Raw genomic sequence first — 14,051 nt, 5'->3', positions numbered from 1 at the left:
CTTACCCTAACAAATGCAGCCGGGAACCAACCGTGTTCTCCTCTACAGCTACCCCACCACCAATCTTTGTCCAGGTTGTCGAGAACCTCGATCACATCGCCAGCACGAAAAGCTAGCTCTTCCGGTTCCATTGCCACGTGGTCCCAAACAGCTTCAGCCAATATCACCACTTCCTCGTCCATCGTCTGCTCGAAGGATTTCTTCCTGTCCGTCAAGGAGGCGATGGAAGACTCGGAATCGGACATCATTTCGTCGTCGGACGTTCCACCTCTTCCGTCCTGTTCGTCTTCCGACAGGACGTTTCCACCGGGCAACCTCGCGCCTAATTTCAAACGAAAGACACCGTGTCTTTATCGTGATGTAAGAAAAAAAAAATGACGATCTCGTTGCCCAATGAAAGAGAAGAAAGAAAGAAAGAGAGAGCAATCTACTTTGCGTCCGTTGTTGGCTCGGTATGCGCTTTGTTCTCTCACTGGTTTCTCGATTTTCTCAAGTCGCTTATGATGTTAGAATACGAGACAAAAAAACGATCGTATGCAAAAAATCACCATGTAGACATCCATCGCAGGCTTGCTGGCGTTGGCAGCGAAAGATTAAAAAAATCGTTTATGATGTTTGATGGAGGATTTTAACTAAGTTCCTTCCGGAGCTTCGTGAAACGTAACGCGCGATAAATAAAAACATGGTTCTTTAATATTTGTTAAATCGTTAGAACGTTTGTTTCATGAAACTCTTTTGAAAGTAATCGCTTTCTACTGCACCTTGCAAAACAAAAGCATATATTCACAGGAAGCAAAATCTTTACAGAACGAAGATATCAACATGTTCAATACAAGAGTGTTCCGCATTCCTTACTTTTCAGGGACTCTTCTTACAGGTGCGTTCTGTTACAACGGCGAGTGGTTCAAAATTTTTACAAGGGCGCATGCTAGCTCAGAGAACACTCTCGGAAAATGATATCAGTCTAGAGAAAAAGTTGGATACCACTGCGGTGGAAGGTGTGCACTAATCTTCGTCAACTGGCTACCAGTGAACTTTCGTACCAAGCAAACAAGCAATATACTAAAAGAAAAAAAGATAACGATCTCTTATGACTTTTTCTTTTAAAAGTAAAAAGTTGGTTGCATCAACGCGAGAGAAAAAGAATGAAAACCCGACTATTACGGTTTGTGATTAATGAAAGTGCAACGAACGATCGATTACTCGTTTGCTTGGGACGAAAGGAAAAGGAAAATGTGGTCTACGTTAAAATTCGAACAGAGTATCAAACAAGTAAAAGATTCGTCTGAAAATCGACGAGTGTTAAGCTTTACCTGCAGTTTTGGTGCGCATCAAGGGTGATAGCTGATTGATACCCAGTGGCTGGCTAAGTGAACGCCTCAAATTTGTCCGAGAACTCCTCCCTTTCGCGTTACTGAGACCAGAATAAAATCGCCATTAATTTTCTCCCTCGCCGGTACATGTTCGGATAGAGAGGTTCAACAAGCTTGTGTTTACGTAGAAGCATCGATACAACATTCAGCAACGAATTACAATAGGTAAGTATATATACACACGACAAGGTATACACGTGTATACAAAGTGGTTCTGTTAATTACCCTACCTTGAATAATTTATCATTTTTAAAAAATTTTTTTTTTATGTCATTTTTATCAGAAGATAACTAGACTTATTTTAAAGAATATTGTTGGGCTCTATAATTTGGGAATGCTTTTCTAAACAGTATTGAAATTGCTGATCTAGAAAAGTTGATAAAAATGTAATTAGAACGATGAAATCAATAAAAGTTTATATTTTAATTATGAAAGAACCACTCCGTACGTTGTTACGCGTGACAGACCAACTGTTTTACGAGGAAAATTAAAAGAAGATGGTTTGTTATAATACCCGTCTACCTACCACTATTCTCCCTCGATTTACTGGAAAGGTTCGAGAATAAAGAATGTAAATTTCGTAAAGGATAATCTTTCAAGGAATTGTTTTTTGATGATATTGTAATGTCGTGCCATGATTCGTCTCGAATTGAATAGGAATAGAAAAAGAAATTCAGGAATCATTTTAAAATCAAACAATTTCATTAAAAAAAGGAAATAACGTTCAACGAAACACCTAATAAGTCTTTCCATTATTTTTTTCGCAGCAGCGTAGCTGTATTCACTTATTACAAAGACGATGTAAGTTCTTATTTCAGTATTTTCATTACAGCTGGAGCAATCGTCATATAGCGTCGATAAGAAAATTGTAGAGTTTAATTAGATTAAAGTTAATTATTCCGAATCGAAGACAATCCGAGATCACGGATCCAGTTCCACAATATTCGAATGAATTGATTTCTTGCTAAAGTGATTAGCTCAATGCGAACTTGGACCCTGATCCTTGTTCTCATTAGATGAAATTATAAATGTAAACTATGTTAGAATTAAGCAACACCAGATACTAATTAATGTTAGGGATCTTAGCTCCCCAGACAAAGATCCTACAAAGCTTAGCACCCAATCAATGTTGCAAAGTCCTTAAATACATTGAAGATGGATCCGCGAACTCTGAACCTAAGACGATTGCTTCGACTTAGCTGTACTCTCTCGTTAGAGCTGGCTTTCGTTCGCAAATGGCAAAAGTCAATGAGGCGTTTGCGATAAAGAAAGAGAGGGTGGGAGGGGGGGAAAGGTGCGAGAAAGCACGGTATGGTTCACGATCATTAAACGCACCTTCTCAGCGTAACGATGTCATGGGAGGAGTGCCTTGGACTAAGCCTAGGAGGCCTCGTCTTGATGGGCGACGGTGTCGAGAGCATCCTTCGGTAATTGTGCACGTGGCTGTAACCAGACCTCGTATCCCACTGTAGTAACCTCTGACCTCCTAAATCGCTGTTAGTTCTCCGTACATGTTGGTGCCTCGACGTTCGGCTCTGAAGATCCGCCTGAAAGTACCATACCATACGTTCTCGTTAATATCAACCTTTCGTTCATCTTCTGCCCTCCTTAGCTCAATTGCCCTAACAATCGTTTATTTTTCTTTGTACCATTTTTATTTATCATAACAGCCTACGTAATTTCTTGAGATATGTACACGGACATTTTAACCAAGGAGAACAGCGTCGGTCTTCGACACGAGCAAGCGAAGATGCAGCTCTTTTCTGGGCGTGACATTTTAAGCCAGTCTGACCAGAAAATTGCTTAATCATCGTGCGATTCCCATACGTTCGTTTAACGACAATTATCTTATTGGATTCTGTTAATGCGAAGACACGAAGGGATTGCGATCAATTTTAGGACCCCGAGGATAAAATGGATTAGCAAGATTCAACGGTTAGATTTACATTCACTCTTAACCTTTTGCAACTTGAGGCTGAATTGTGTCGAAAATTTAAAATGCACTTTCTATATTTTGCATATTTTCAAATCACTCTGCAATCGTCACGCGAGGTATAATCAAATGGTAAGTAGCGTTTGAAGTGCAAAGGGTAAAGAGAACTGGCTTTCACATTTTTACACCTTTTTTCCAACCGTTTCCATTGATCATTGGAGTGTTTCTTTTTTGGCACACTTTTGAACCAGTAGATTTTACAAAAAAACGCGATCGAACGATCACATACACGATACAACGAGGTGACGATGAGCGAACTACGACCTCGAGTTTCGTAGATAGTCCCATAAATCGTGCTCGTTCGCTCGCACAGCTCGATATCAACTGACCAGGACTGCGTTTCCTCTCCTCGTATCCTGGCCAACGCGATATATTCTCTGGCCGCGTATCAGCCGACTGCCGGTGATCTGTACGAGCGTGGCTAAATCGTATACAAACGTGAGTAATGCGAGCTATTGTACCGAAGGAAACAGTCATACGCGTGGCTCCGATAATGATTACAAACGTGCGACGCTACCGGTAACAATTATAAATCATCGTTGGAAGAGAGAAAGAGGATTCGGAATTGCGCAGAAAACGAAACAAAAGCTGCGAAACAGAGTTTCAAACATCCACGACAAACCTGTTACTTTCATTGTTAGCAGCGGCGTTCCACCTCAAGATCCTCGTTTCTTGTTCTCAGACCCAATTGTTAGCCCTTTCGGATTAATTAATCCTCGTTAAACGGTATCGCAGAGGGAAAAGTGTTTTCTATTCGCGGAAATATAAATCGTTTCCGGTAAAAAAATTAATAATAAGTTGGTTATTCGGGTTACCGAGTGGAAAAACGTTAATTAGAAAATGATCCCAAAAAAATACATCGTCTCTCTGCGATACAGTCACTTAATGAACATTATCAAGCACAGATGCAGCGACCACGCAGCTTCTTGAGCAGCCGATGTTACTGGTGTTTGTTAACGATTAATGTGATAATTGGATGTAGCGGGTCAGCAGGGCAAAGAACGATAGTCTTTACCTTAAACTTGTCGATCAGTATCTGGTTGACGAGCTCGGACTGGGGTCGTGATTTGTCCGCGACTCGTCTACGAAGGGCCGGAGGGCTGTCTGTCTCGTCTTGGGCATCCGTGTCGTGGGACTCGGAGCTATCACCACCCCCTATCATTCCACCACCACCGCCCCCAGTCAATGCTCCACCAGATACCATCTATATCGTTCACAATTTACTCGGTTACTCGTCGTGTCTGGAGGAGAGGTTTTCGATAGAGATCCATCGATTGGCATGATCGTTTGGAGGAAATCGATTTAGAGGAATCGGTACAAGCGACTACGCGTCGCTCGACCATGTATCTTCTTTCGAAAGAAAACTTAGAGAAACACGTATCTCCTGGGTCGATTCAGGCTACCGGCTTCAACTTCACTTCTTACCGACTAATGTATGAATAAATAATGGTGTTTGTTAAACTTCTCTCTTACCTCTATTTGTATTCCGCTATCACCGCTGTTGCACTTTGCATTTCTGGCAGCTTTGCTACCTTTTTTCCTTTCCTTGCTGCTTCTCCACACGAGAGGACCAAAGCTGTAAAAAATAAATTCGATATAAATTTAAACTTCATCCATCAAAGTTAGGAAAGTGATTCTTCAACGAGAAATACAGACAAGCGAGAGTGATGTATTACAGACTGAAGGTGATGAAGAAGAAAAATCGAAACTAACCGAAATTTCTGGTCACTGTTGGTGTCTTCTTTATGTTGGGACGTTTGTTCCGTCACATTTGACGGTTCCCTTTCCTCTTCCTCGTCTAGAGGACCGGATCCATCGTTATCTTCCACCGGACACTCGCTTTCGTTGCTCTCTTTGCTACCCTTTTTGTGGAACCTAAGCGAGAAGCTCTTTCGAAATTTCTGCAGAACGCTCTCTTGTTGGCTCTGGGTGCTCGAACGGGCAGGATTCTGGGTGCCGGAAGCGGTCACAATATTGCCACTCAGGTTGGAGGGTTGCTCTTGGAGACGCGAGTGAGAGACCAAGGGAATTGTCGCCTCGGTCAGAGGATGCTCGGTTGTTACGTGGCCTGTTGTCCCCTCGTCCTCTTCGTCGCCCGACCACTGTCGACTGTTCAAACGACATAATGGAACGTTATTATCGACACTTCGCATCGTTAGAAATCTAATTATCATTAATTTCAAGAGAAATCGATGTTACGCTAGTGTTAATTCGTCGAGTATCGGCGAGATAAGAACGAAGAGTAAAGATGACACAGATTTTCGATGTTGCCGTACAATTTAATATTTCAATTATTCGTTTAATCAATGGACCATTGTGATCGCGAGTGAAAAATAATTTACGACCCGTAGGAAACTCAACACCGTTTCTTCCTGCGGTCTGCGCTGCAGGAGGCGTTGTAAAATTGATAGATCCCGAAGGTGCACTGAACGCCGGACGATTTATGCAGCTGAACACCCAACACGGCAGCTGACCAAGTGACTGTCCAAAGCTGCATAACGGAAACGACGACGTCACGAAAATTCTCGTCCGTCTGCCTTTGAAAACGGAAGTTCGCGGTTTCTCGAGGAACGTTTACCAAATTCTGCCCGATCGTGGAACGATTTGTAACGTTCCGTGAAAATTGTTGGAGTAACTTTAATTCTAAGACAGGACGCGTAAGAAAGATTTTGCTTGATTACAAATTTTTTATCTCCGTCACTTTGGCAACGATTTTCTTCGTTCAGAATTAATTACAGAAGAACAAAAACAAGAATGATAAATTGAAACGGCGCAAAGCGAATCGGTTAGGTTGTTTTATTTTTTTGAAAACAATATTTCGCGCACTTCGTGTTCTCGAGTCAGATTAATGAGAAAACATTGTGTGCCAGCCTTCACATACCACATCATCGGAGCAGGAATCGATCGAGTTTTTCCTTTCCAGATTAATGTTTATCCGGTGTGTTTCGTTACTTCTTGCTCTTCGGCAACATTTTACGCTTCGCTCGTCCCGTCCGCTCGTGTTTTTTCTTCCTCACTTCGTGAAACTTCTCGCGAAGAACAGACTGGCACTTTTTACTCTGTTTAAAAGCATTTCAACGTAAAATATCCGCAGTGAAAACAAACACAGTGGAACCGATAGCTGTTTCACCAGCGACTTCAGCCTCGACGAATCCAAGAGAAATTTCTTACCGTTGCTTTCGACAGAAAGAAACTTTCCTTTTATTAACTGTTTTCTATTTATACGGATCGCTTGGAAATCCTCGAGATTATTCGACGCACGAAGAACCACTTGCAACCACTTTTAGACAGGAAATGCGTCGAGTGACGGGCTGCAGGCGACTGAAACCTTCGTACACCAAGCAACAACCAAACCACGTTCTAACACGTACAACACGCCACGTTACTTTGTTCCTACGTTTCTGTGATTCTCGTAGGTCTATACGATTCGTGACATAAAGATATTCATGGAAACCTTCCTTCCTGTCGGTTAGAATTTTTACTTCTTAATTAGGCTCCGCCACTTTTGCTCCACCGTCACTTGTTGATCGAACGCGATAATCAACCGCAAAACTTTTCTTTACAAAAGTCACGTTATTTATGAAAAGAAATCCCACTAAAAGGATGATATTCAATTTTCAACTTCCCTCGATTGTAAAAATAGAAACAACAGAAATTTGTCGGTTGATCGAGGGTAAAAATATCACTGTGCAAATTAACGAATCTCGTTCGAAATTGGGAAACAAGGGAACGTTAATTCGCAGACGGAATAAGAAGACGAGAAGAAGAAAATCAGTGAAAACAGACGTTCCCCGGGAAGTGCATTGAACGACGAGCCACGATCGACTGAAGGCTCTCGGTGGTCACACAAATCCAGTCTCACGTGTGCTCCACGTGTGTGGGTGCACGGTTTGTGTGCCAGTGCACCTCGTGAACTCTTCCCAGAACAGATTTCAAGGGTCGCTTCAGGTATAAACCGACACGCCGAGGGGTTGCGCGGCTCCTCCACCTCCCTAAAACCTCGGTTGCTCTCTTCCTCGTCTCTTTTTCTCTATGGTTCTCTCCTTTCACTACGCTTCACCCTCGTTCCTTCTTTCCTCGTGGGCGGGAGAGAGGAGCGGCCAAGCAGACCCGTCGGTCTTCACAAAAGGTACCATTTATCCATTGTAGTGACAGTGGCCCGCTGGCTCCTCTCTCGTTCCCTTTTTAATCGGCCGGATTTTTACTCCGCGCACAGACGACAACGACGACGTGCCACCTACAAAATTTGACAAGGTACATACATCTAACTCGCGTTTGTCCTCCTCTTGCTAATCTTCCTTCGTGTTCCCTTTTGTTCTCGCTTTTTCCCTTCCGTCGTGCGAATTTCCTTGAAATCGGTCCTGCGATTTTGCGCTGGTCGATTCGAACTTTGCCTACGGCGGGGATTGGCGAATTTTTTTTTGCGAAGCTCCAAATTATAGTCAGTTTTAAATAGTAAGGGTAGAAATCACGAAGGTAACCTTAGAATAATTCTTATTTTTCGTATTCCCGTTCACGTCCGAATTGCTTCGAAAATGCGAAAACGTTATTTCACAGTCACGTTGCAACACTCGAAGAACGAAATTCGGTACAAAACTGTCCGTATGTAAATCAGAATTCTCCGCGGATAGGTGTTAGGCGAATTTCGAGGAAAACACCTCTAAGCAGAAGCACGAGAGCTGCGGTCACGTTTTTGACATTATTATTTTTCATAAAGTAACCAACAGTATTCTCGGGAAACTTTGCTGCCGTTCTTCCCGATTTATTACTTTTATGTAGCCGGCCACGTGGCACGGACAGACTATAACTTTCCTTTTTATCGATCTCTGTACAAATCTACCACCGTATAACGTGGATGGTGTGCATTGAACTTTCGCACCTACGTGTTACGTGGGTGTGAAAACCAGTTCAATATTGTTCTGACGAAAAAAGATCATTCATTTACTCGATCATCGATCGCAGTAAAAAGGAAAATTAAAATTTTACAGAATTCAATCCCGCAGAACTCTGTAGAACCGAGAACACTTTTAATTAAATTCCACCTTAGAACCTCGCACTTTTCTTTCTAGAATTCGATTTGTTGTCTTGGAATTCGAGATTTTCGACGCGAAACACTCGCACGTCTGGGAGAGGAACTCGGGACCGTTAAACAGAGCGCAAGTGGTAGCGAAGTGAAGAAAGGAGAACTTACCGTTCCCCAAAACTTTGAATTAGAATAATACCGAGCTACGTCTCATTGTACGTGGCAGCGAGTTGCGCGCAAGTTTCGAAGCGAAGAAAATTAACGTTCCGCTAAATTGTTACCGGCTCTATAAAACTACGGGCCAAGTGGTACCGAGAGACCCTTTCAAATTGAACTCGTAACACAGAAATTTCTGTAAAAGGAGAAAAAGAAAAGGTCCTTTCTGAAAAATAAATCACAAAAGAGAATTCTGCATGAAACAGACTCGAGAGACAAAGAAGAACGTCAAGAGTTCAAAAAAGCATGTCTAAAGAAATTAACGATGAAAAGGGGTGAATTATTTTGGGGACAATCGAGAGGAAAGAACATCAAGTTGCTCGTGAAATATTAACGAGGAAAAAAAAAATGATTCAGGGTGAGACAGACCGGAAGCAGGCGTACGGTTCCGTGAAACTAAAGAGGATGTCGCCAGAGATTCTCTATTCAAGTTGTAATTAGAGCAACGACCGGATGAATGTTCGTCCAGGTACAAAGTCGATGGAACCGAGCCGGGTCATTCGAAGTAACGTCTTTATTCTTGTCTCGGCAAACAACCCTGGCTGCGAGACACGTCCAACGGATCAAGAGGTCACGATGGAAAGCTGGAAAGCAGGAGGAAGGCACTTCAAACGAACCTGGACACGATCAACCCGGAACCTTTGATCTATGCCAGCCTCTTCGATCAACTGCTTTTCTTCCCTTTTTTTTTTTAAACCTATTTTTAACTCCCCCGACGCGTCGCCCTTTGAACGATATCGATAATCTAGCAAAGTGGAAACTCTTGTTCACGTGGTGTGATGATTTTTGACTCTGTATTATCTTTGGCTGTATTACAAAAGTTTGGCGATTTTATATTAAAATATAAAATGATGAAAAACGAACGTTCTCGGTTACGGTTATTTTAACCCGAGTGCAATAATTCTTGCGGATCAAGATAATTGGCGAGGCTTCGAAGGAACAGGGCCGGGTTATAATACAGCGGTTACCAGGGGAGAAATAATCACCCCGTAAAATGTTGCGTGAAATATGATGTAGCAAGGTGCGTGGAGCCGAGGTCGATATTTTCAAGTTCTTCACGGGGTTACGTTCGTACTCTCCCCTTATTTACCGTCACTTTGGCTGGCACAAACACCTGGGGTGCACGAGATAAGTTATGAAACCTGTCTGTTTCATGCCTGATGGGCTTTGCACCAAGATTTTCTTGCTTCCGGAAGCTGTGTTTGACGTGGACGAAAAATATTGTACCGGGCAAATATTGAAAGAACGTAGTTGGCTTTCGTCGCGCGAGACAAATACAAACATAGCGGGTTTTTTTTATGGAAAACGATTCGTCAGGGTCAATAAGGATCTTTTCACTGGAAACCGGCATAATCTTCGAGGAGGATGGAATATCATTTTCACCAGACGAAGAGAAGAACAAACAGAGATATAAGTGCAGGTGGAGAGATAAACAGAGAGATAGGTGAGAAATGGTTGTCGTAAAATTTACCTTGAGAAAAACAGAAGGTGCTTCGCGCGAAATTAAGAGAATAATGCGAAGACTTAACGCGGGGAGGAGCAAACTTCTTGAAATTAAGTAAGAATAAGGAAGGAAACGGTAACTTTAATAATGATTTAGAACTGGTACTTGCTTAAAAAAGAATTCTGATCCTGAGTAATCGTCGTACGATACAGATGGTTATTATCTTCGCTTTGAATCGTCAAGAAAAATGATAAACGAACAGATACAGTTTAATTTAACGCTCGTCGATGCTGGTCACGTGTGCTGGCCATTCCACAATGGGCTTTCGAAAGCTGTCTGTTGCCCACGTGGACGTGAAACGATAAATCATCTTGCATGAAAAATGCCACGGTATACCTTAAACCCTTCTTTACGAAATTAGCCTTTGAAGAAGAACATCTCAATTTTTAACATACATAAGTTGAAAGAAAGTATTAAACGTACAAACTTCAATTTAATCATCATTAATCTTCGTGTATGAAAATTTGTATCCCTGTCTTTTCAAACAGGGGGTACACAAATTTTGTTAGAAAAAACATTACATTATTTTCACGTGACTGACAGTCTGGCAGCTTTTGGAAACTCATATTTCGTCTATCGAATGTGTTTCAACAGACGGACGAAAACAAAGCGTCTCGATTAGACCCAGTGTTCCAGGTACTCGTACAAATGGATGAGTAACATTTTCAAAAATAACCTCAGACGAAACGATTTCAAACAAAATTATACGAAAAATAACCGAGGAAACAGGGTACTTTTTTAAAACAATGATCAAAGAGCAAAGAAAATAGTTTAAAAACACTTGTTTCTAAATTTATATTAAAAATATCGATGCCGTAAGTGGTATTTTGCGGTAATCATGTCAGACTTTCATGAACAACTATTACCTACTCTCGTTACTTTAAAAACGGACCACGTAGGTAGATTGAAAATCGTTTTACCGTGATGTTTAGCGGTTAGCAGACTGAATGGATTATGAGACTGATTCAAAAATAACTCACCTTTCCACATCGCGATCCAAGAGTGCCGGCGTGCTGGACGCTTTGATACGCCTCTGCGCCTTGCTCAGCCCTGGAATTCGTCTTCTCTCCTTGCCGGAGTACGCGTTCGAGCGTTGATCGTGGAGAGGCTGGAACGGAAAACATAATCGAAATTATTTTACACGTCGCTGACGCATAATTGCCGCGAACCGCAAGATATCGAAGGGGTTTAGGTGAAACAGAACCGGGTGATAACCTTTGGCGGGAAAGTTGCCCGGGCATACGATCTTTCCCATGATTCGATACGCACGAATGCCCTCGATCGCTCCTTATCTATACACGCTTATCGATTCGAACTCTATTATAGAAGAATATTCCACGTCGACGTGCGTGTCTCGTTAGTGAATTACATTTCGTAAGTCATTCTCAGCTTGCCTTACCCCCGACTGTGTTTCCACTCTGCTTTCATTCACATTTCAGCCCATTATTTATTATTTTTTCTTTTTCTTCTTCATCTTCTTCCTCGGACACGAATCACGAGATGTAGTGCATAACGAATACGTTACACGTTATTGCTGCGCTGCCGTAACGGCGCTCATCAATTGACCACGGTTGGATTTATTATGCGAGTGCAAAACTTCTGTCGGTTTCTGTGTTATCAACTAACGGCTTTGTTTTATTAACCTTTTCGATCCGACATTGGCAAATTGCGTTGATATATCAATTTTTTTCCGTATCGCACAGAATTTGATTTATAAAATTGACCCAGAAAATCACGATCCAATACTGTGAACATCTTAAATACATATACGTGACAAGATTTCTATTGGCCGTGAAAAAGGGGCGCAAATGGCACGTTGCCACAACGTTTGATCCTATCTATGATTCCCGCCTCGGTGGATAGCATGTTTTGCTAATTAGAAGTCGGCCCCTCAAGCACCATTTACACCTGATATTTTAACGTTTCGAGAGAATGCACATCCGCTCATGAATTCCTAATATGGTTATCGTTCCACGTCAAACAAGAGAAAGAGATCGATCCAGTTATTTTTAATAGGATTCCTATAATTTGTGGCAGTGTGGCATGAAAATTTTCAGAGCGTTTAATTGAATCCTTTTAAATTGACTTCATTTTATATAAGAACAGTGTTTCTACGTGTTTCTGTTAAAAATCATATCCATGTGTTAATTACGATAATTAGTAAAAGTTTCCAAAGTTTGCGTGAACAGAAACGTTGACAGTGAATTATCCACGGGTTAACTCGTTCCATTTGACGGAATAGCCGGTGTTCAGGTGAACGGATCCGAGTAAGAGAATATCGATCCCCGGTGTATGCACCTTCCGGTTTTCTAAACGAACTCGGACCAGGTTTCCGTCCACGGGGCGGCGGCGTTACGAAAGGGAGGTCGAGCAGTCACTTGACTCGTCGAGGACAAGCATTGTCCTCCTCGCTAGCTGCACAACCAAAGAATTCTGCAAAAAGTGCACCGAAATGTTTCGATGCTATTGTCCCGCTCCTTTAATTACAAATGGCCGTTTCACTCGATTCTACTTCCGTTTGCAACCCTTTTGCCGGGCTACCCTCTTTCTTCAGGGGAACCTTTGCGTCAAACACATTCTTTCACTTTGCGCGGATGGAAAGAATGAACCATTTAATTTTCTCCTTCTTAGACAGTTATTACATCGACTAAAATATTTTCTCGTTCAAAGACATTTAAAAAACACTCTCGGTGACTGAAATTCTTTCAAATGAAAAATTGTAGAAAATGATTCGGTAGGTATTTACGAGGTAAGCTGAATTCGAAACGAACGAATCAGACGTTTCTCGTTACAGTGAATGTAAACGCTTGAAAAATTGCAAATTTCCCAATTAAGTCTCGGCGCGCGCGTAAACATTGAGAAAACACGAGGGAACGAGGACGAGAAGCGGGAAAAATGTTTTACAAGGTTGAATATGCGTACCCCATGCGAGCGTTCATGCCAATTAAAACTTGTAATTAAAGTCGACGAGAAAAGTGCGATGATATCGGTGCCGCTGCTTTAAAGATACTATAACAGTAAACATTGTGTTGAAATAAATAAAAGTTACTCGATCGAATCGAAAGTAACGCGATCGCACGCAGCGAAAATCTTCGATGAAATAACATCCAAACGAAAATGTTCCCGCTTTTGTTCCCGCTATACGAGCGACCATTCAAATTCAAATTCGTAAACGTCCGCAACAGTCGATGGAAAAACGATTCCACCAGCTGAGAAATATGCATTGATAATGTTTGCTTTTGTTGCGGTACACCCCGGTACACGATTCAAAATCATGGCCTGAGTCATCGAGCAAAATGTGAAATGTATCCGGTGAATGGTTCCACGGAAGAATGGATTTTCGAAAACACGAGCAATGGTTTATCGATGGCTGTAAAACTCTTTGTTTCGGCGATGCGATGCTTCGTTACATTTTTCCAGAACAGTATTCGCGCAGGGATTTATTTAGGTCATCATCACCTCCAAACATGGAACCAAATATGGAAAAATTACTTGCAAATTTTATTTAAAAAATGTTGAAACAAATTGTTTGTTTGCCAGTAAAAATGTGTAAGCATGGACTAGGTATCAATTCTTCATAGACTCACTTGAAAAAGTAAACTCAAAGAAAATTTGTACAATTTTGTTAAATTATTATATACGTTTTTGTTCTAATTTATCGACGTCAGCATAAAGTATTTTTTCCAATTCAGATTTTAAACGAGTAAACCTCAGAATCGCTAGACTTTAATAGATCACAAAATATATTCAAGCTCGTCCGAATTTTTGAGGGGCGTCAAACCTTAATTAACAGTTCTCTGAGAGCATTTGCATGTACCTGGTGCAGACTTTAACCTACATACGGTTCGATTCTAACGTGCCCAGGGCACCGATAATTGGAGGCTACCGAGGTCAACCCCAACGAATTATTCGTCCGTACGATTTTCGTGCTTTCGAATGTTC

General features: G+C 41.7%; 1 protein-coding gene across 7 annotated transcripts in view; it reads right to left on the bottom strand.

Moving 5' to 3' along the window:
* Window positions 1–14,051, bottom strand: part of LOC114874844 — a 111,348-nt gene that overhangs the window by 3,957 nt on the left and 93,340 nt on the right. For 6 of the 7 annotated variants that reach the window (XM_029184516.2, XM_029184514.2, XM_029184515.2 and 3 more), the window contains 7 exons: window positions 11,090–11,217; window positions 5,080–5,475; window positions 4,840–4,942; window positions 4,382–4,570; window positions 2,709–2,920; window positions 1,314–1,414; window positions 6–322 (listed from right to left, as the gene is read on the bottom strand). In XM_029184516.2, coding sequence (XP_029040349.2) covers window positions 6–322; window positions 1,314–1,414; window positions 2,709–2,920; window positions 4,382–4,570; window positions 4,840–4,942; window positions 5,080–5,475; window positions 11,090–11,217 — 1,446 coding nt within the window. The remainder of the gene's footprint in view (window positions 1–5; window positions 323–1,313; window positions 1,415–2,708; window positions 2,921–4,381; window positions 4,571–4,839; window positions 4,943–5,079; window positions 5,476–11,089; window positions 11,218–14,051) is intronic. The other variant, XM_029184518.2, reaches the window with a different exon arrangement.

This window comes from Osmia bicornis, chromosome 2 (genome assembly GCF_907164935.1).
Source record: "Osmia bicornis bicornis chromosome 2, iOsmBic2.1, whole genome shotgun sequence".
NCBI classification, from domain to species: Eukaryota; Metazoa; Arthropoda; class Insecta; order Hymenoptera; family Megachilidae; genus Osmia; species Osmia bicornis.
Note: the sequence above shows the minus strand (reverse complement) of the source record. Positions and strands in the feature narration are given on the sequence as shown.